Source organism: Rhinolophus sinicus, chromosome 2 (assembly GCF_057876585.1).
Source record: "Rhinolophus sinicus isolate RSI-liver-muscle chromosome 2, RSI-T2T, whole genome shotgun sequence".
Taxonomy (NCBI): domain Eukaryota; kingdom Metazoa; phylum Chordata; class Mammalia; order Chiroptera; family Rhinolophidae; genus Rhinolophus; species Rhinolophus sinicus.
Window position 1 is genome coordinate 71,488,984 of NC_142502.1, and position 24,364 is coordinate 71,513,347.

Genomic DNA, 24,364 nt, shown 5'->3' on the forward strand with positions numbered 1-24,364 from the left:
CACATATTTATTAATGATTCTGCTAAGCATAGTTGGCTATTACACAGTAAAAATTGTGTTTAAAATTATTAGGATGCAATTCAATCAATATTAAATAAGAGAAATGGCGAAAGTATTATAAACAGATTGTGAATAGCATTTAGGTATTTCTGTATTATGTATATTTAGTTATGAAATATTCTTAACTCAGTCATAAAACCTAGTACAAGAACCTGTAAATACTAAAACTATGGGATAGCCTAAGAAAATCATGTACTTATACACTCAGTCATTCTAGGGTTTGAGAGAAGTCAGCACAAACACCAGTCCAAGTTCCTATATCTTATACGTCCATCATGCTCTAATAGAACTTGTTTTTACAACGCAGACTCAAAATTTTTAATTATTAAGACTGACTTAGTATGTTTTAGAAAAGCTTTCAACTTGTTTAAAACAGAAGTATTTTCAGGTTAATCCTTATTTAAGCAAAAAATCCAATTAAACAATGCTCTGATTCCAATACTTCCAAAGCTGAAAAGAACTCTAAAACTTATACAGAGTATTACCCATTGTAAACTTCTTACATAGTCACATATGCATGCTGTTAGTGATCATATAATTTATGAATAACACAAATCACTGAACGTTTAAAAATATTCACTGACCCCAACTTATTCATCTTCATCATGTTAAAGTTTAAAATAAAAATTATCATACTAAGTGAAGTAAATCAGACAGAAAAAGTTGAGAACCGTATAATTTCACTCATATGTGGGATATAAAACTAAAAGCAACAATGAACAAGACAAACAAAAACTCACAGACACAGACAACAGTTTAGTGGTTACCAGAGGGTAAGGGGAGGGGGGATTGTAAAGGGGTAAAGGGGTTCAAATATATGGTAATGGAAGGAGAACTGACTCTGGGTGGTGAACACATAATGAAATATACAGATGATGTAGTATAGAATCATACACTTGAAACATATGTAATTTTACTAACCAACGTCACCCCAATCAATTTAATAAAAATTTAAAAATACATATATATATAAATGTATATTTACCTTGCCAGGTCTAAAAAATACTTTTGTTAACCCAAACTTGTAGTCAATTTCATTTAAGCCCAAAGCTTTAAAAAGAGCCTGAAAAATAAAAAGCAAAAAGTTAAATGCCAACTAGTAATTAATAAGAAAGATAATTTTATAGCTAAGAAATTTCAGTTTAGGTGGTAGTTGTACCTTACAAAACAGTCTTGGATCTAATCTTGCAAGTTTATCTGGCATATATTTTTTATACATGTTGTAGAGTTCATGAAATGAAGCTCGTGACGGGAACCCACCCTGCATCAAGTCCAAAACAGACACCATGCCTAGATTCATAAACAAACACAGATTATTGCCAATCACTGTACAGAAGTTCAAAAACACCTTGCGAACGATCAATTTCACAAATTAATGTTAGAAAGGAGCAATTTACAGGAATTATCAGCAATGAAATATTACATAGAAAGTATCATATTTGTACTCAATATGTCCCAACTTACTCACCATCTAAAACTAATGTAGCAAATTTCATCTAAAACCAGCCTGACTAACCCTTTTCTAGAGACAAACTACTGCTCTCTAGAAAGCTCAAATCTAGTTTCTGTCTTTTTTTTCTGCTAGAAACCTCAATGTCACAATCACCACATATATAAACCAAAGGTGTGCAGTAGGCCATTTCCAAGTCCAAAGATTAATTTTAGAACAAAATTCCTGACAGAGTCTCCAAGAAGTAGTCAAACACATTCCCAAGTTCTTACCAGTGCTAAAGTAAAGCAAATGGAAAAGAAAGGAGCGTTCACAAATTCACTACAAAGATCCCCTTTCACTCGCCTCTCAGAGAAAACTAGACTATCAGGGTAAAGAGTTTATAGGATAAACATCTATTTTCAGTGAAACTTCAGTAGGTGGTTAATTTGAGTCTTGAGTCAATGTGAGCTTTTCATGTCGGGAAAAGCATAAAATAGTCAGGGAAAAAGGCACAACAACTACAGATAACTCCAAAAACTTTTGCTTTTTTTTTTTTTAAAAAAAAAACAACCCTGGATTTCAGTTTCTGGGACTATTCAAATCAATGAAGAAAATACGATTATTCAACAAAAAGTGTTAGAACAAATGGCTTGCCATTTAGAAAACAAAAATAACATTGGATCCTTACCTTACACTCCTTATACCAAAATAAATTTTTGCTAGTCAAAAATTTAAATTAACAAAATGAAACTACAAAATAAAAAGAAGAGTAATCTCATAGGAAATATAGCCTTTCTAGGCAGATTGAATTTTAACCTATCTTATTGGCAAAGGTGTAAAACATCACTAGTACACAGTGTTGATGACAGTGCAGGAAAACACACACACACATTCTTACTGGGAGAGTAAACCAGGGCAAGAATTTTGAATGGCAATTTGGAAATACGCGTATTTATCCCTTTGACTCAGTAGTTTCTATTTCTAAGAATCCATCCTACAATTTGTCACACGTGAGGGTAAAGATATATACAGAGAATGTCCCACATGTGCACTGGAAAACAAAACAAAACAGAAATAACTTAAGTATAAATTAATTATGTTACAACCATATGATAGAATATGATGTATTAACTAAAAAGAACTTTAACCAGTATAAAAAAGAGCTTTAACCAGTATAAAAAAACATATCCAAGACATGGAGTTTAGTGTTCACCCCCAAGAAATGAGATTTCTTTTTATGTATATTTCTCTGTAATTTTTCAGTTTTCTGTTATATTGATCATATGTAACTATCGTAATTTTAATACTAATTAATGAAATACATGCAAGCAATTGTTCCTGTGGAAAGAGATCCAGAACTAGATTTAGTTCTCAGCTCTGCTTGAAGAAATAAAAGTAAGATTTGTTTGGTATTGTCACACGTTTTGCCCATTTATATCAAATAAACAAGTACCCTTGGAAATGCCACACATCTGCCACCTGAGTCCCAGGCTTGCCCTGTCACTGCAGACAACACATGAACTAGCTCAAAGAAGTTCATTAGAACTTTCATGGAGCTTTAACAAATTACCTAGCCTACTGTTGCTTTCTCAGCACTTGAAGGTCATTTACTCAAAAGATCTTTTGACGCTTAAAAAAATAAAAATCCCTAAACCAAGTACTCTTTCTCCTAGAAATTCCCATGACCTGGCTCTTCCACTGGGAATTTGGTGAGGGGCTTCTTGGGGCAGTCCTGGGTGGTTATACTCAGAACCCCTCTTTGATACCAGACAGGCAGCACAGCCCCCAAGTTACAGAGGAAGATCTACCTGCCTTCTCTCACTGTCCCCCACGTTGCCCTGGTGGTGGCTGATCAGAAGCCGGTTAATTTAGTAAACGATGTCCTAAACTAATTAATTCTTAAACTGGGAATAATAATAGAAAAGCAACGCAGAATTCAAATCTTACATGTCTTTATCTTAGAAAGCTTCATAAATATTTTTGTTTCTACCTGTTATTGGTATTTTGGGCTTTTTCTCATTACCTAGCCACATGACTAGAACCAATTCTATACCATTTTACTATTAGTAGCACTTAAAAAAAACCAAAATATTATGAATCAGTGTCACCTATTAAACTTTCAACATATCCCAGTATGCTGAAAATACACTGCTTACTGAAAGAGGAATCCTAGCCAGAGCATCAGCAAGCCCACACTCTGCTAACCTAATAGTATAAATAGCAAAATCTAAACATGCTTGACTTGCCAGGACACTAGATGCTTACTTAGAAAATAAATGATTTATCATATCAGGCTAAGAAAATCCCAGAGAAATTTACACGAGAAAAAAAGTCAAACTCCAAGTAAAACAGTCTAAAGAAATACTATGAAAATACACCTACTGTTTGTAGGAATACTGCAGACATGAATTATTTAACTTTCCAGTATTTGTTAAATTAGTCACAAATAAATCTTCATATTTGCTAGACTATGCTTTCCATTCAGCAAATATTTACTGAGTCTAGTTTATGCCTTGCACTGGTAGGAGGCAAGGATATACGTGCATGCCAAATCAGACACAGGTTCTGCCCTCAGGAGGTTTATAGGGTGGAGGAAGGAAAAATGAAATAATGATATAAATACATATAAAATTTAATACTGTGAAATGAAGGCACTCGGTACCTGTAACTCAGGCCCCCTTCCTAAGGAGGGCTATCCAGATAGGCTTTCATATGGAAATGACAAGCTGAATGGGAAAGATGCAGACAAAGGAAGCAGAGGAAGCAGCATGAGCACAGACCCTGTGCTAAGAGGAAATAGGGGGTATTTAAGGAACTAACACAAAGGCCTGTGTGGCTGTAGTGCAGAGAGAAAGAAGTGGAAGGAGATGAAGCGAGGGACCCATGGGTCAGACAATATGGGGCCTCATAAGCTACTAGAATTTTGCTCTTTAATAATAATCAGAAGCCATTATAGCATTTTTAGCAGTAAAAAGACATGATCAGACTTGAGTTGTAATGCAATAATTCTGGAAGTGTGTGAAGAACAGATTGAGCAGATGCAAGCAGAACACTTAGGAAGCAACAGCAAAAAGCCAGGTGAAAGATGATGACAGCCTGGATTAGGAAGTACTAATACTCACTAAAAGGAAATATATCTAAGTGAGTAGATTTTAAATATTCTCAGCATAAAAAATAAATGGCAATTATGTGACCCAATGGGAGCGTTAGCTAATGCTATGGAAGTAATCATTTTGCAATACATAAGTGTATCAAATCAACACATTGTACACCTTGAACTTATACAATTTTATATGTCAATTATACTTCAATAAATCGGGGGTGGGGATACACTGTTTAGCAGGCCACATCAAAAGGACTTGGGGAGACGCAGAGAATGTATAGCTATGCTGTCTAACCAGGCAGCAACCAGCCACATGCTCTGCAGGTGCACTAGTCATAAGTGACTATTTAAATTTAAAAACCTTAAAATTAAATAAAATTAAAAATGCAATACCGACGTCATACTAGCCACATTTCAAGTGCTCAAATAGCCACAAGTATCTAGTAGCTACCATATTTGACAACACAGATGTAAAATATTTCCATCATCGTGGAAAGTTATATTGGACAAGAGTGAAAATAGGAAAATAGGCCTAACCCAAAGCTTGAAAACCTCTAATAAATAAGATCCAGGTAGAAGTGATGACCCTGCAGAGGAGTCATGAAAGGCCAGTGAATTCAAAACAAAAGCAAGGACATATGTGGTTTCAGGAGCCAAGGAAAGGACGTGTAAGAGGGTTGGTCAGAGTCAATGCTTCTGTAAAATCCACTAAGATAAGGACTGCAAAAAGAACATCTGACTTAGGATCAAGGAAACCACTAGTGACCCCATCAATTATTTTGTTGGACTGGTCAAGGTGGAAGCTGAATTCTCTGGGGTTAAAGAGTGAGTGGAAGACATGAAACTTGAGAAAGCAAGAACAGAATATTCTTGGACAGAAAAGGAAAAACTAGAGAACAAAACATGATTCAAAGTAGTGTTTTGGGTTTCTTTGCATAAATACCTAGAAGTGGGATTACTGGAGCCTTCATTGTCTCTTGTTATAGCCTTGTTTTAAAGTCTGTTTTGTCTGGTATAAGTATTGCTACCCCAGCTTTTTGTTGTTGTTTCAATTTTCATGAAATATCTTTTTCCATCACTTTACTTTCTGTCTGTGTGTCTTTCAATCTGAAGTGAGTTTCTTGTAGGCAGCATACGTAAGGGTATTGTTTTCTTATCCATTCAGCCACCGTACAACTTTTGGAGTATTTAATCTTCCTACATTTAAAGTAATTGTTGATAGACACATAGTTACTACCATTTTATTATTCATATTTTTATCTTTTTTTCTCGTCTTCTTAAACAAGTCCCAAAACACTACATTGAAGAGACATGTGCACCCATATGTTCACTGCAGCATTATATATAAGAGCCAAGATGTTAGGCAGCCTGGGTGTCCACTGATGGATAAAGAGAAGGTGGTTCATATATACAATGGAATATTGCTCAGCCATGGAACGTATGGTTTTTGCCATCTATAACAACATGGATGGACCTAGAGGGTATTGTGCTGAGTAGAGTAAGTCAGAGACAAATACCACATGATTTCACTTACATGTGGAATCATATAAGAGCCTACATATAAAGAACAAAATAAACAAAAAAGAAACAAACTCATAGATACAGAGAACATTTTGAGTGTTGCCAGATGGGAGGGACGTTGGGGAATAGGTAAAAAGGGGGAAGGGGATGAAGAAGAACAAATAGGTAGTTATAAAATAGTCATGGGGATGTAAAGCTCAGCATAAGGAAAATAGTCAATAATATTGTAATTACTATGTACAGTGTCAGATGGGTACTAGATTTATCCGGGGATCACCTGGTAAGTTATATAAATGTCTAATCCATATGTTATACATTTAAAACTATTATAATATCATATGTCAACTGTAACTGAAAAATAAAACAAATATATTAAATAAATTAAAGAAAATGTCCTAAATTTAGATTATAGCAATGGCTGCACAACTCTGTAAATACAATAAAAGCCAGTGAATTGTATACTTTCAACAGTTCAACTTTGTGGTATGTAAATTGTTATCTCAATAAAGCTGTTTTTAAGAAAGGGAGAAAAAAGTGAGGCAAGAGATAGGGAGGTAGCTGGAAGCGAATGTGGGTCAGAGGGAATTACGACAAGGTTTTAGCATGTTTAAATGGTAATCGAGAGACCCATCTCAAAGAAATGGTTCAACATATATAGTCAATATTGGAGGAGGAAGCAGGAAGGGATGGATCCAAAAGAACTATAGACTTAACTAGGAAAAGAGGCACTTTCTTAACAGAAGGGGAGGCTATGCAGGTAGTAGAAGTGTTTGGTAGCAGACAGGTGAAGCATTCAGTATTTTTGTTAAGAGGTGAGGCTATCTGTTGGCAGAGGCTTAGAGATTTGAGGAGAGCAGGATGGGTGTGACGGTCTCCGTGGAGAAACAGAATATGATGACCAGGGAAACTTGGCAGTGTGGGTTTGAGAGTCCTTTAAAGGTTAGTGATCATGAATTTATAATGTGCCAATCTGTCTTGCCTACCTTATCTGTGCAGATGAGGAGAAAGGATAGAATTAAATTCATCAACAGCCAAAGTTTTGTGAGAGGGGTCAAGGGTCGATCCAGATTGGGGGGACCTGAGGGTTTTACAACTGGAGGGAAGGCTGTTTAAGAAAAAGGTACAAGCATACTTATTAGGTTGGTGCAAAAGTGACTGCAGTTTAAAGGGTTAAAAACAACTGCAAACACTGCAATTAGTTTCCCACCAACCTAATACAAATTACAAAAGAATACAAAAGCAGGTGCAGGGCTTTGGAAGGAGCCCATTTAAATGAGGGACTCAGAAGCTTAAGTGACCTTAGCTTTATAATAAATCCACCTCTGAGAGGAGCAAAATAAGGAGTCAGAGAGGCAAAATAGTTTAAGGAAGTGTCACGAGCCTGAGATGGATTAAAAGGAGAGGAGAAAACTGATGCCTTGGGAATTAGTAGGGGTAGTTCAACTAGAGATGGAGGATGGCCATCAAGGAAGGAAGAAACAGGCTGGTGCCTATGGCTTCTGTGATTGAGCAAGGCTAGCATGTGACAGGTGAGAGGGAGGCAGTGATAGTTTAACCAAATGCACAAAAGTTCCACAGAAGCCAAACACATTGTGCTGTTCTCTTTTTTTACAAGTGATGGCATGGGAGGCAATGACACCAAAACCTACCTCCTGACCCAGTTATGCGGGGAATGAAAAATTAAGTGCTACTTGTTCTGAGAAGTTCATAGGAAAGCAATCCACTTATGGGACATCTGTAGTTGAAGAGTTTTTATAAATTTTACTTCCACAATGTCAAATAGTTTTATATCACAATAAACGTTACCCCAATATTGCCCAAAGAGTTTGCCAGTCCTGCCTTTCTTACAATTAAAGAAAATATAAGATAAAAATCTTACTGCATTTAAAAATAGTCAACATAATTGTGAATTATTTTAAAACATTGGACATATTAAACTGTATTTGGGCTTAGATTCCTGACACACACTGATATAAATTATAAAAATATGGAATTACCTGAACACTGAAGTTGAGACAAAATTTGAGCACCTTCAAAGTCGTGGCTTGTCATCTTTAAGTTAGGTTTTATACAACGAATAAAGCTTGCTCCCTAAGAGAATAAAGGTACTTTTAAAGACAATACATATCGCATTCATATTTTTCTATTTCTATGAATACCAGCAAATGAAATTCTTTTAAAATAAGGTAATAAATGCTGAATCACTATGTTGTACTCCTGAAACAAATATAATATTGTGTGCCAACTATACTTTAATAAAAATATTTTCAATTTAAAAATAAATAAATGATCACTAAGGAACTTATAACTTTATTAGCATACCTTAATAATTTAAAGCTTGGAAAAAATTCTGCATTATATACTAATATTAGAAAAATACTACATTTTAGATTTGAGTGCCAAAAATTATGTTATTGTAAAAAGCAAAGTGTTTCATTGTGAAATATTTTTAACATATTTAAACAATACATTTCACAGGCTGACATACATGTGATGTTAGTCTATATTTAAGTGCATTTGTATGCTATGTTTCTGTGATAGGAAAATTGTCCTATGACAAGAGGAGTAAATAAAATTAGGCCTTTTAAAATTTAGGCCAAAGTATTTAAAAAAATCAATCTTTTTCTTCTACTTCAAAAATATAGAGTAGGTCCTTCAGCTGCGCCATGGCACATTTTAAAGTTTTGTTTGTTAAGCAATATTTTTAAAAGCTTAAAGGCTTCCTTTTGGAATCAGTTATCAGATTATGTTGAATGAGGCAGAAAGAATACTGATATGTACAAATCAAACTCTTGGGTACTGAAGCTAATATACTAGACATCCAAGTAACTGTTTCTCTTCAAAGCAGTTACACCTTGCAAAACTTAACAGTTATTTCAACAATAATGCTCATTACAAACACTTTTGGAACACTTTTTAGAAATGCCTTCTTTTTATAAGTCACAAAAGTAATCTCATTACTTTACAGTAGCACTATATTTGGGTGATAAAACAAAATACTCTCCTAGGAAATACTGCCTCTATAATAGGGCATAAAAATATTATGCCCATTTTTTTCCCTATCAACATTGTCATGTTGGAGAATTACTAAAGTAATAAAATTAAAATGAATTATATGCATTATCTTTAATCCTAAAAAAAATTTTCCTTCTCCATAATAACTAATTATTTTCACTCTCCTCAAACTACAGGATAACCTTAATTTAATAATTCAGATAATTCTATATATTTATACAATAATTTGACTTCACATATACAGAGGTGCCCAAAAAAATGTATGCACATTTTAAGAAATGAAAAACACTGTATTAAAGTAACCACTTTGAGCACCTCTCGTAACTGCAGAAGTCAAATGTGGCTTGTATTCATCTTTTGTTATCGGTATATTTTGAGTATAACAATTTTAACACAATTTTTTCCTTTCTTAAAATGTGTATACATGTTTTTGGCACCCTCTATATATTTGACCTTTTTTTTAGAACAAACCTAACCAAAATGACAACCATTTCACAAACCAATTTTTTTAATAAAGGAATTTAAAGTGAATTGCTAATCATACTTGGTTTATTATGTTTATTTGAATAAATACTAATAATAGTTTAAGAGGTCCATTAAAATAATGTGTTTTTAAGTGTACTCACAGTACTTCGAAGTTTATCCAGAAGCAAATTTAACTGTGTCTGTAAAATAAATGAAATCACTTTATTTTTTCAAAAAGCAAAAATACACAATGTTGTAAGTTAAAATTAGCTCTCTGTCATTAGAGTATAATATCGTGCAATAACATGAACATATAACACATCATAAGTTAACAACTTCTGGTACACAAACTCTTCAACAGACAGTAACATGCAAAATGTATGGTTAATATAAAGCCAAGGACAATAATCTATTTTACTTACACAGAATTTGTACGATTAAAAGACCGAAAATTAGCAATAGTAAAAAACATACATGCACACTTGCAGGTGGGATGAATGAGGAACAAGTGTACAGGCAACAAAGAAAGTACATAAAAATGCTGGGGATGCATTCAATTAGAGATCAACATATCCTGAATATGTGGCAAGCTGGTGCAGTTTGTGTCAGACTCCATTAAGAATGAGTAAATGAATATAATCAATAATAAGGTAATAACTACACATAGTGCCAGGTGGATACTAGGCTATTCAGAGTTATCACTTCTTAAATTATACAAATGTCTAACCACTATGCTGTACACCTGAAATTAATATAATACTGAACGTCCATTGCAATTGAAAAATTAAAAAGAGAGGAAAATTGTAAAGGGGGATAAGAGATTCAAATTGCCAGGTATAAAAGTAGTAAGTATTGGGGATGCAAAATACAGCATGGGGAATATAGTCAATAATACTGTGATAGCGTGGTACAGTGTCAGATGGTTACTGGACTTATCATGGTGATCACTTCTTTAGGTATATAAATGTTTCATAACTATGGTGTATAGCTGAAATTAATATAATATTGTATGTTAGCTATATTTTAATAAAAATCTTTAATCTTTTTTTAAATGAAGACATGTTTAACACATGTGGTATATATTAGGATTGTTTTATATAACGCTCAGCATAAATGAAATTGTCCTACCTACTTGTAGAAACCCTCCTTACTATTTTAAAATATTTCGCATCTCAACTATTTTTAAAAGCTTAGATAGTTTTCTCCAAAAAAAAAAAAAAAAAATTGACAATGAACACTAGAAGTTTCTATGCTTTCCTGCTTTGAATATTAAGTGATTATAACTTACTAATTTAGTACATCAAATTCATATATTTTACTTCTCTGCAAAGTAAATTATGCAAAATTCTTATATTAATTTTATACTAAGATGCTTATTATACTGCCTACGAAAAATAAATATTTATTTCTTAAATTAACATATTGGATCAATCATAGCAACATTTAATAATAATAAAAGGTATACTTTACTGAATGCTTTCTATGAGTCAGCACTGTTCAAAGCTTTTCATGGGCATTATCATGTTTAAGCCACACAGCAATTCTAATTAAGAATCTATTATTAGCCTCATTTTACAGGTGAAAGCACTGAAGCCCAGAGAGATAAATTACTTGCCCAAATTCATGAAGCTAGTCATGGCACAGCCAAGAGTTCAACATAGGGCCTAACACCAAGTTCATTCTCTTACCCATGATACTACAGTATACTTCAGACATCACAGGCTTAAGATATAATCAATCTGTAATGAAAAGCAAGTACCATGTTTCCCCGAAAATAAGGCCTAGCCGGACAATCAGCTTTAATGCATCTTTTGGAGCAAAAATTAATATAAGACCTGGTCTTACGTTATATTATATAAGACCTGATCTTATATTAATTTTTGCTCCAAAAGAAGCATTAGAGCTGATTGTCTGGCTAGGTTTTATTTTCGGGGAAACATGGTATGAGAGCCACTAATTTAGAAAGAAAACAACTGTCACCAAGTCCATGCCTCTTAATCCATAGACTAAGAACAGTATTGTCCAAAAAAAATGGAAATAGAGGTATATCAGAAGAGTAGAACCAGTAAAAATAAACTAATAGCATCTGAGAAAAGAGGGAACAATGTCAAATATCAAACAACAGCAGTCAAAGACCATAAGGGTAAACAGCCTTACGCAACTCAAGTTTTATTTGTATTTTATTTTTATTTTAAAGTAGACAAATATTCATGTATGTAATCACAGAATGAGATTTTCATCAAAATGGATTAATTTTACTAAAATACTAAGAGTAAGTGAGTTAGGTTTCAACAACATGAAAATGTCACTTTTCGGTGGTTCTCACAGATGTTAGATAACTGAAGTATTACTGTAAATGTTAGCCTGTTTTATTGCCTCACATGACTTGAATTTAATAAGCTATTCTATTATATTTAAAATTAAGAATTACTATTAATAGTTCATTTCAAAGAATTTCATAGAAAAGATTTGAAATTTTACTATTAATGTCACTCAGCGCTTTCAGCAGTTTAATGTGTCAAACACACCTCAGTGTGTATAGCAATTTTAAGGCATTTCAAGTCTCAACATAAAAGAACAACCCAAAAAATTCTAAGAATGTTTTGTTTTTATTTACATTATATAAAATTTCAAGTATAATATTACAAGCAATACTACTATATTTCTACCATTACAGTAGGAAAATACTTAAAGAATGATATCCATTTCATTATTCTGTTAATATGTCTATTCAGGAATTTAAGAATATACTAATAAGAGAATAAATATTGCTCAAGAGAATCAGAAACTCATAATTAATGAATATAACTTACAACAACGTTAAAAACTTTTTATTCAGTTACCTGAAAATATAAATATAATTATGTTTAAGCTTTTAAAAATTAGCTTTATAAACATGATTTTATCAAGTTAGTTATTTAGAGCCCATTCCAATCCATAAGGGATTTCAGGAGGCTTACACTGCTAGAGAGTATCACAGTATTCTGATACTTAAATATTATTTCTAATTACATCATTTTTTTAATATTTAAAGTAGGTACACATAATGAAAAATATATGTAGAGCTTTCTTGTAAATACAATACTTTATGGAACTGTGTAACAGAGAAATTAATTCTATTTCTTTGTTCTATTTGTTACAATTTTTTATTCATTAAACTTGTGACACAAAGTTTTAAAATTATTTTTCTATGCTAAATACTCAACAATTAGAACCAATTAATACTGTTCAATTTCTAAGACACATCATTTGACAATTTCTTGTCAGACCTCAAAGAATAAATTCCTGATTCAAAAGTAATAAATAAAGTGAAATGTTAAATAAGCAATGTGAAGGGTTTGCCACACAGTTTTTTAAAGCTTTAGTCAAATTTTAGCATAATATGCATACCCATAATGCACTGTGAGAGAAAACGTTGAAAATGAATTGCAAACTGAATCATTAGCTTGAGACAGGCTCTTTTTAACATGGCAGCCACTCTATAAATAGGAGTGCATGACGGTGATCATTTACCTGAAGCCCCTGGCTGTGCCTGCTTTTCCTCTCTCAACTCAACTAGTCCTCTCTAGCCATCCTGAGCTGGACTACTCCAGCTAAAACAAAACTGCTGAATGAGGAAGGAAACAGAAAACACGTGGGAGAGAGAAGGTTTGAAGGTCAATCAGACAGTAAGCAGAAGCAAGAATATTAGAAGAAGCAATCAGATATGTTAAGCACCAAGAGAGAACATATTCATAAAATTACGAGAATTTCTGTATGTCCGATTACTACACCTATTTTATTTTTTGCATACAAATATCAACAATGCAGGAGCTGCTCTTGAACTTCACTCCTGGAATTTCTGACAGTGTCTACATTATCCACTGTAGAATATAAAAAACAATTTATTTTAAATGCAGTAAAAAAATTTTAAAAATCCAAGTAACATATTTAACACAAATACCTTAAACTTGTTTCCCACACTGATGAAGCTAAGTTTTCCTGCTTTTTGTTTAGTATCTTTGTTGTTATTTGTGGATGATTCAAACAATTCCCGTATAAACTTATCCCTGGATTCACATATTAAGGATTCAAGAGACATATGTAAAGCATCATTATTTTTTTCCACAAACTGGGTCTGAAAAACAAAGCAAACAGGAATCAGTCCATCATGTGATACTCTCCCTTAGTGCAGAACTGTCCCACAGAACTTGATGAGATGATAGGAATGTTCTGTATCTGCACTGTCTGATCCAATCACCACCAGCCATTGTGGACACTGAGCACATAAAGTAGGGCCAACATACTGAGGAAATAAATTTGAAATTTTACTTAATTTAAATAGCCAGATGTGATTAGCGGTTACCACACTGTACAGTGCACCTTCAACATCAAATGGTTTTCTCCTGGTAAAAGTTACTCACGGTTTCATAGCACACTGCCCCTGCGAAATGCCGGACAATGAAGCCTTCATCGTCTCTGATGTTCCTATGAACTGCCAGCTTAGATTTTCTGGGAATCTGAAAAACAACACATAGATCAGCTATTAAATTATCAAGAATATACCACATAATTTCCTTTAGAAAACATTTGGGATGTGAAATACTTAAAATTATAAAGGAAATTTTCACACTTTATGCAATTATACTGTTTTGTAAACATCTAGGAAGACTTAAAATACCAGTGAAATTCAGCAAATATTTGGTTGTCATCTCTTAGGGAAAAAAAAGACCAAAAAGAACATAACAACAACAAAAACCCACTATTTAGAAGCACATACAAAATACAGTGGATATTTTATAAAGTTACCAGCCTAAGTCTAAAGCAGTGGTTCTTGACCTTGGCTGCTGAGTTAGAATCACCTAGAGAATGTTTAAACCTCCCAAAGCCTATACCACTTACATCAGAGGATTCCTATGTCGGTGCAGCCAAGGTTGAGAAGCATTGTTCTAAAGAAACACCTGATATTCAGCGCAGGAACTCTCCCACGGTTTTAAACCATACAGCCTAACATGTTTACACAAAGAGTCTGAATCTATTTGAAGGAAACTAAGTCATTACAGGGTTGTACTATGTAATTATAATTTCTCATATTTGTATCATATTTAAAAGGTTCCAAACTGCTTTCCCGTAAAAGATCACATCTGACTCTCAAAATAACCTAAGGTTAAGAAAGACAAACTCATTTAATAATAGAAAAACTAACTTCAGAACGTTACCAGGATTTGTCTATGTGAGACAGCTAGCAGACCACAACGCCCAGTCTCTGTATGAGGCAATATACCAGCATGAGTGAGAGTGAGGGCCCTGGAGTCCAAATGCCTAGGCTGATTCCCAAATGCAACACTTCCTCACTAGGCTGGACAGGGCAGGGCACTTGCATGCATGTCTCCTCATCTCTAGCATGGGGATACAAACAGGAACTACCCCTAGATTATTATGAGGATTAAATTCATGTAAAACCCTTAGAAGAGTGTCTGGCATATGCTAAGTGTTCAATAAATGGCTTTATTACTTTTATTTCAAAAAAAATACAATGAAAGTAATGATCTATACAAATTAGAATTTACTGTCTTGCTTTTGTTCTCTTTTGAGAAAAGTGGCCAAAGCCTTTCCTGATGCTTTAATGTACTGTCCTTGGAGTTCTGTGTCTCCGATACCTTGGCCACAACTTTGTTGACTAGCAATCAGTACTCCTGATAAAGAAAACCATGCAACCATGGGCTGGTCATAAAAAAGACCACTGAGCAGTGAATAAATAGGACTGGATATATAGCTTCAATCTTAGCAAAAGTTTTATTGAGGATACACAGTTTTAGTTCTAACCATACTGAAGTAAAAGAAACAGGCTACACATTATAAGAAATATTTAACAATACAGGAGAACTCCAAGTCAACAGAACAGGGGGTTGTGGGATCCAGTCTCTAGAGAAGGCTCTCACAATTACATCAACTTTCCAAGTAAATGCATTCAAATCTATTTACTAACATGATTTGGTTAATGGTGTATGAAAACAAGAATACTTATTACTCACTTAAACTCCTGGATCTGTCAAAGCAATGATTGTTATACATTACAATCTCAAAACAATGAACAGTACGGGAGGCACCTGCACCAGGTGTTTTGGCCCTTTTAGAAGTGTACTTCTCATTTATTTCTACTGCTCTGTGTGTCTGTTTTTCCCTTTAGCTAATTCTTTTATTGCTTCAGCTTCTATGTCCCTCTCTGAGTACATTTTCCATTCAAAACTCCCTAGGAACGAGCATAAAAATGAATTGGTGAATCACTATCAAATATGGATTGCTTCTACCAGTCAGACTCTAAGCCATAAACTTCACTGCTAATCTTATAACTGTGTAGACAGGTAGTTGCTTGTTATGCTATGTTCTAACCCCTGGACCGTGAACAGGTTACATGATACAAAACAACTGATGGCCACTTCACTGAGAAAAGAGAACATAAAAAGAGCAGGCAATCTTTGTACATTTTGGACAGGTGAAATACACTTTCCATCTAGCTAAAGAGCCTTGGTTAGATAGCTATCATATACATATACATATATATATATATATATATATATATATATATATATATATATGTATATATATGTACGTTTATATACATATAAACATATATATATATATATAATTATATACACATATGTATTTTATATATATGGATATATATCTATATCTATATACTAAATACACATCTACAGAAGATGCCGTGCTGGATAAATTATAGTTGCTCTAAGCCCCACATAACATATGATTGAATTATCTAATTTCTAGTACATCTTTCTAAAGATTTCTCTTCCCACAAGAGTCTCAATTCTGGGATGGCAAACTCACAGTGAGTCGGAAATGATCTTTGTGCTTCTGGTGAACTGCAGATGTAAAGTGTTGATCACTTGGCTGGGGAAGGCGATTTTCTTCATCCAAAATATCCAATATTCCCACTAATTTTGCTTCAATTAAATCTATTTAAAAAAATCAAAATATGATATGTGAACAATTTACTCATCACATATTACAAGGACTGGCCAGAAACAATGTAACAGATGATTCAATAAGTATTCTCTCAAAAGCTATAGACAGTAGGTAAATTTTATTTCAAACCTGGCAATTTATTAGGAAGTAACATTATATATTTAATGTAGGTTTTAGAAAAAAGGCTCCACAAAGAAATAATCACTTCATTTCTAAGGACAAGAGGCTAAGGAACCAGCTATTTTGCCTATTCCAGGTGATATCTACATTCAAATGAAATAAAACTACAGAAGATTCTGCATGTGTAGCTTTTTAAAACTACATATAGATATTTCCTCAAACACTTTCCAGCAAAATGTCAGTAACAGCACATTTTTTTATGCTCCTTTCATTCATGTTTGAATTTCCTGCTTGTCCAAAATAACTATAAAATGCAAAGTGCTTAAACACTGTATATAAGAACAGGTAAATGGGACAGACTCTAAAAGCTACAGGATATATGAAGAGAAATCAAGATTCTAACTGTATTGGTGAGAGAATGGATGCTTCTTAGGCAAATAGTAGTGGTGAAGGAGTGGGGGAAGCAGGCTGAACTAAGCTTTAAATGTGAGTATTTTGATAGTTGTAGAAGGATGTGGAAGTAGCCTGAAAGATAATAGAAAGGGAGGGGTTCCAGCCAAAGTATCAAACCACACAGTCAAAGGCACAGAGATCTGAAAAAGGATATAATGTGTGAAGAGAATGTTGAGTGGACCGGTAGTTTGTAAAAGTGCTTTGAAAAGTTACACTACTGTAAAGCATTATTATTATTATTATTACTATTAATTTTACTACCTTGTCTAAATTTAGCACTCGAGTTATGGACGCAATTGTCAAATTGGGTTTTCAAAACAAGGCTTACCCAACAGTTGATTTCGTTTTGAGAAAGAAAAGGAAGACTCAGCAAGAGCTAGGTGGTGACAAAGAGTTTCTTAACTGATAAACAGAGACAAGAAAAACACAGACGCTACTGTCATGTTGCACAATATTATCTGGATGTGACACATGGAACTTGTGAAGCCCACTGGCAACCAGCCAGAGGGTGCTGCCAACACACAGAAAACAGAAACGAGAGATGTGCAGAATAGCAGCGCCCTGGCAAAGCTCACCTGGAGCCTGCCTAGACTACAGACTTCCTCATGAGTGAGAATATAATAAACCCTTTTACTGCTTAAGCAATTAGTCACATGTTAGCTGTTTAAGAAAAAAAATACCAGAGTAAACAGAAGAAATTTTAAGAAAACTTTCAACACTAAATTTGATGCCTTGGTAGGAAAAAAATAACTTGCTAGCGATACTAGAAAAGCAAAACTTCTCTCAAATACCAGAATTTCAAATAAGCACTCATAACCAATAATATCAATCACAGACCATAGAAAATTTACAGTAAAAGCATTCACTCTATCTTCCCAGATTTCCCAAAAGTGGAGTAAGAAAAAAAAAACATACCTATACAGTCCTGATTATCCACATAATGCACTTCATTAACACCTAAGCCTTCCTTTTGATAGAGTTCTTGTTCCTAAAAGGAAATAATCATCATCACAGATATGGAAATACCATGTGATATGAAATGGATTCATTGTTTAGTGCCATTTCTGATCATAACATTTACTGATAAGTCAGAGTACAAAGGTTCATAATAACGAATTTGGGGCTAAAGAATTTTACAAAACATTAGGGAAGCAAAATCCTTGCTCCTAAAGCAATGTAATATCAAAAATTAAATGGCTGACAATACAGACAATTTACATATGTGGAAATGTTACCTCCTGCAGATAAGCACACTTTTCTTGAAATATGCAGAGAAGATATGCACAAATATAGAGATCTGTGTATAACCATTCAAACCCAAGGAAAGACCAGGGCTTTGAAATATTTTTAGCAATTATAAAGTCAAACCTATCAGTAGAACAGACCAGGGCTCAGGAAACTTTTTCTGTAAAGGGCCAGATAGTAAATATATTCAGCTGTGGGCCATATAGTCTCTGTCACACTACTCAATTTTGCCATCGCAGTGCGAAAGCTGTCATAGATGACTGTAAATATAGAAGCATGAAAGGGAAGAATTAGGGTATGTTAAGTGAGAAGCATACAGGTAAAACTTCACATAGTAATGGAAGAACTAATGCAGCTGGATAAAACATTTTCATAGAAACTATCATAACTGTAAGTTCTTGTTTTACCTGCTTATTTATGCCAGAACTGGTTTAACTATGGCATATCAGTAAAGGTATAAAAGCTGGAATGTGCTGGGAAACCCATAAAGACAAAAACATACTAAAAATGTGAGAAAAGATGAATGGGATGGGAATAGAACAGAAAATATTTCACATTTCAAGCGCAGAGAACGGACCTGAGAAAGCAGCAGTGCTAAGATTAAGAGAATACGCTGTTGGGGGCCAGCAGCCAGGAAGCCAGGTTCAACCTGCAGAAGTCAATGGACTGCTCTCGGAATTAATTTCTTCATCCGTAAAATAAGGGGTGGGCTCGATTGCTTCTGAGTTCTCTTTAACTCTACTGCTTTCATTCATTAAGACATATTTCTAATAGCCCAAAGGATGGGAAGTCAAGGGTACTAGTAGGAAAGTACTGGAGAATTCAAATACAAGAGGAAAAATGGTGAACCTGATCACAAATCAACTGATTCAAAGCTACCTTTATTCACTCTGTACTCTACCGATAAGTATAAATTAACTTTCTTAGACTTGGCATTGTGACTGTTGGCCATGCCCATAATTATTTACTACAATCAGTGGCAGGAAGTTCTTTACTGGACAAGAGTTGGCGTCCGGCCAAAGGCACACCATTCACAGGTCACTGGCAGTGCACAAGGTAGCGAGGCAGGGAAAGCACTGCCCAGGGGCACTCTAGGCCAATGGCTCCACTGGATCTCCTGATTGGTGGCTTTCCTGCCACACACAGAGAAAGGGCAGGCAGGCAGGCAGCAGAGTGGGCAGAAGCGGGAGACACAGAGGAAGGGGAGGAGAAGCAAAGGTCAGGGACGAGAGTTGAAAGCTGTGTGACAGTGGCAGGAGTACAGACAACAGAAACCGAAAAAGAAACAAGCAGAATTTCAAGTGTGGTAAAAGTCGCTAGTAAGAAGCAACAGATACTCACTTCTGAGGAAGTGCCTATTAGAGTTTATATTTGGTCCGTAAGCTGTGCCATTAACACTTCTGATGTGCCAGGGCAACAGCTAAGCCACCCGGGCCTATGCTGAGTATCTTTGATTCCCTGGGCTGGGCCACCTCACATTACACCCCATCAATCAGGGCACCTCTGGCATGTCTGTGTTCCTTGAAACTTAAAATAGATTAATGCAGTTATTAAATTGTAATGGTAATTACCTCCTTCAGAATCCTTTCATTAAAAAATTGCTGAAGTTTTTCATTGCAATAGTTGATGCAAAATTGTTCAAAACTGTTATGTTCAAAGTACTCTGAAAACATAAAACCATAATCAAGAGTCATCATCAAATAACTACACATTGATAAATTTATTTTAGGATTAAATTTTATTGTATCAATGATTAATTGAAGATTAGGTTAAAAAGTACATATAATTGTTCTATACTCCTCAAATGTTCTTATTTCAACTCTTAAATTTTGTTAGGCATTAAAATTAAGTATTAAAAATAACTTGCTTGATAAAAAAAGGTGTTTATCAGGTGAGATAAATGTCATGGTAAAAGATATAAAATGTAAGTCACTTGTAACAATTTTTTTAAGCACGGGTATTAATCTAATTAAAGAAAATGACTTAAAATGCAAGTATTTAGAATTTTTTCTGTCATCTATAAAATTACAGTTATAAAAAAGTTATGGGGGTAGTGGAAATGTAATGGCTGTATGTGATGTCAGAGGGGAAATAGATGGGGGAGGGAGGTTATCAATCTGTGAGGGATATAAATGGTAAATGTCTAACTATTACATTGTTTTGTACACCTGAAACTAATTTTAAAAAAAGTTTTTTTTAAAGTTATGGGAGTGGCTGGATGGCTCAGTTGCGTAGAGCGCGAGCTCTCAATAAAAAGGTCGCTGGTTCAATTCCCACATGGGCTGGTGGGCTGCTCCCCCTGCAACTAAAGATTGAAATCAGCAACTAGACTTGAAGCTGGGCTGCGCCCTCTACAACTAGACTGAAGGACGACGACTTGGAGCTGATGGGCCCTGGAGAAACACACTGTTCCCCAATACTCCCCAATAAAATTTTTTTTAAAGTTATGGATATTAACTCATTTTTTAAATTAAGGGACTGTATTACATTATCGCTAAGATCCCTGTGGCTCTAAAATGTTATGATTCTGTGTATGTGTGTGTTATACTAAAACTGGTGTAGACAGGAAACAATTGTCTGAATATTGATATCTTAAGTAAGTGCTAAGTGTTTCTCTACTTTTGAACAAAAGATGATTTATTATACATTTTAAAATATATATGACATTAAAACAAAACTGTGTCCCTCTCAAAATGTAAACACTCAGACCCTCCCTAGGCAAAGGCAAATAAACTACAAAAGAGGAAGATACCACTCATACACAGCCAGAAGGAATGCCACTGACAAAGCCCAATGTAAAAACAGTCAGATGTACTTTGAGATTTTTACAACACAGTCATTCAGGACAAAGCAGCATTCAGATGTTGGTGACTCATTCCATTTCTGGTTGCACAGCCCCACAGTTGTTCTCAAATATTTATCTTGATATCTTATTCATTTGGTGGAAACTAACTGGAAATAGCTATCTGTTAACAATTAGCACTAATGATGAATTTTTACACATAGGAATGAGTTTAGTCTATATGCTAGGTCAACCTGTACCTAGTTCTACACTGTAGTGAATGGCTTTAATGACTTAATTCTCTTTATTAGTAGCGCTCAAGACTTTATCTTTATGCAGCTGCACTCACTTAAGAGTACAGAGATATCTCCTAACTATAGCACATTCTCGAATAGCATTATTTTAACACTGATGAGAAAATAAAAAATCGATTCCCAGCTGCAGCCATTATCTGTGTGGAGTTTGCACATTTTCCTCATGTTTGCATGGGTTTTCTCTGGGTACTTAGGTTTCCTCCCACATCCCAAAGCTGTGTGCATTAGGTTAATTGATTTGTCTAACTTGCCTCAGTCTCACAGTGTGAATATGTGTGTCAGAGTGCCTTGAGATGGACCAGTGTGCTCTCCAGGGTTGGTTTCCACCTTGTGACCTGAGCTGCCAGGATAGGCTCCTGCCACCCATGACCCTGAACTTGAATGAGCAATTTGGAAAATAATTATCTTACTTGTTTTGTTCTTTCTTACTTGTTAGATCTTTTTTAAATGTCTGTATAGTAGCTCACATTTCAATGTTTAATATTAGAAGTGTTTGGGGTCTTTATTTAGAAGTCTGATGATGTTTTTGTGACCAAACAAGATATAACTCTTGTTTATATCTATTAGTCTATGGTAAAACTGGTTTCGTTGTACACCTTTTTGCTTAAAGTCAATTTCCAAGAACCTAAGGACGTTAAGTGAGGACTTAACTGTACAATGGTTTCAATCAACATGTTTTAATTTTAGCATTAGTGTGACCAGAACCCATGAGTCTTTCTTCTTTTTTTTTTTTTAAAGCATCAGCTTCCTATTTAAATCATATTATGAAATGAAATGCAGGTAAAGACATATAACTGAAAATACATCAAGTGAAAAGTTCTGTAAGGGGAAAAACGTGATTTTTTTTATTTTAAACATGTGTGAAAAACTGTCAAACTAACTACAAATTCACAAATGAAATTATACTTACCAAAACCTGCAATATCTAGGACTCCAATAAAATAGGCTGATGTTTCAAAAGGAAAGCATTGATTTACTCTGTTTACCACATGATCAAAAAGATGGCTATAGACGGTCTTTGCCAAAGCATCACGAGCATTGTTTGCTTGCTCCACTTTCAGGGGTACCCTATAAAAACGAAAATTCTTCATAGTAACAATTGTAAAAATAGTGCTAGATACCCAAAATCAAAGGATGTCTAAATATATTCATTGTGAAGAACAAAATAGTTACAAAAGGTCATTTTTGAATAGGCACAGACAAATGGGGCTAAGTAGAATGGTACAAGAGAACAAAAAGGATTACCTACAATTAAATTTTTAAAAATCTATTATTGAGTAAAAGAACTTGAGGCTCAAAATTCTTTTTAACTTTAATTTACACTTCACTGTACATGCTGGATACTAAAAAAAGTATTCAGAGGAATAATCTTCCTTCTGACTTCCCTTAAATGCAAAAGAAATTGTGTTTAATTCAGGATTACCTTAAAAGCTCAGTAACTTAACATTGTTTAGGAAAAATAATGTTTACATCTTAAAATCTGAACTGTCCAACTCTATGATTTAATACAAGTAACTATATGATATAACAGTATTAAATATTGCAGATATAAACACACAGCTCTTGTCCTCAAGAAAATTACAGTCTGATGAAGAAGGATTGCCATAAGAGAAACCCAAACACCACAATAAATGGTGTCATACAGGTAAGCATGTGCACCCTGCGAGCACCAGAAAAAAATGTCACAGAGAAGTAACCTCAAGTGTCATACAGGCCAGACAGATACTTGGATTCCTTTGAAATAGTAATTTTCCAATTTATATTTCCTACAATGAAATTCTTTCCTGAAGTGAATGTTATATGAACAATCCATACATAAAACACATAAAAGAACTGTTCTGGAACAGAAGGGAAATAGAGGAAATGACACCTCAGGACATCTACTTGTGTTTTTACTAGCCTTCCCTTTGGCCCGGAAATATCTCTAAAGAAGCAAGCAACTGTAGGGCACTACAATACATCCTCTTCGCCAACGTTTTCTTTATAATAAGACTAATTTGGAATTAGCTAAGCAATGAATCAGACTAAGCGCACTTTGCTAATATTTCCCAAAGTGCAAAAGCTGCTAATTTTTTTTTTTTTGTAGCTAAAAGGCTTTTGTAATCCCTGCTTTAACAATTTGTTGAAACTTTTCCTGAAATATGTTGCTAGAATTTACTGCCTGCCTTATGTAGCCAGGTATAGGGGATCTTACTCTTTCCCCCACAAATGAAGAGCTTAGAGTGCCTCAGAATAATGACTCAACGTCAGTTTTATTTTACAGTACTGAAAACAAAAATACCTAAAACATAGGATATTAAGCCAAAAGTGCACACAGATCCAGACAAAATCTAGGAGTTGTTGGTTACTGGTTTTAAAAATCTTGGCTAGGCTCTTATTTTCTTGTCATTTGTAATTTCCTCTAAATGAAGAGTCCTAAAAATAAAGGGAAATCCCTTTGCTGAGTGTTTTACTAAAGTGAATTCTACTTAGAAGTTTTATTTTTTTAATATTTTATTCTATTTACTCCTAATAACTCTTTCTTTACATTATAACTCCTGAATAATGGTTCTTCCAAGTATAATTATGAGTAGAAATTTAATTATAAGGAAATAGGGATGTTATTAAAATAGTGGCCATTTTTTCATAAAATTGTGGTTCAGCCATGAATAGTAATGAAAAATATACTATTTACAGAGAGAAAGCAGGTATTTCTTCTTTACAGAATTAATGAAATAGGAATAAATGCTATGATAATATTAGCCTTATTTCCAATATTTATCAACCTACATGACTTCCAATTAGCTTGGAAACTCAAAGTTGAATGAATGTCCTTCAGGAGAATGATGAGCATATGCAGATTAATACTAACGATGACTCTGCTCATTAGTTAAAAACTTTATTCA

The 24,364-nt window shown here is 34.2% G+C and overlaps 1 protein-coding gene across 9 annotated transcripts in view; it reads right to left on the reverse strand.

The window, feature by feature from the left end:
• Positions 1-24,364, reverse strand: part of MYO6 (myosin VI) — a 136,653-nt gene that overhangs the window by 25,261 nt on the left and 87,028 nt on the right. For all 9 annotated transcript variants that reach the window (XM_019729593.3, XM_019729592.3, XM_019729591.3 and 6 more), the window contains exons 13-22: positions 22,390-22,547; positions 19,955-20,046; positions 18,054-18,126; positions 16,428-16,555; positions 14,000-14,095; positions 13,540-13,713; positions 9,758-9,796; positions 8,114-8,207; positions 1,220-1,350; positions 1,046-1,123 (exon numbers count right to left, since the gene is read on the reverse strand). In XM_019729593.3, coding sequence (XP_019585152.1) covers positions 1,046-1,123; positions 1,220-1,350; positions 8,114-8,207; positions 9,758-9,796; positions 13,540-13,713; positions 14,000-14,095; positions 16,428-16,555; positions 18,054-18,126; positions 19,955-20,046; positions 22,390-22,547 — 1,063 coding nt within the window. The remainder of the gene's footprint in view (positions 1-1,045; positions 1,124-1,219; positions 1,351-8,113; positions 8,208-9,757; positions 9,797-13,539; positions 13,714-13,999; positions 14,096-16,427; positions 16,556-18,053; positions 18,127-19,954; positions 20,047-22,389; positions 22,548-24,364) is intronic.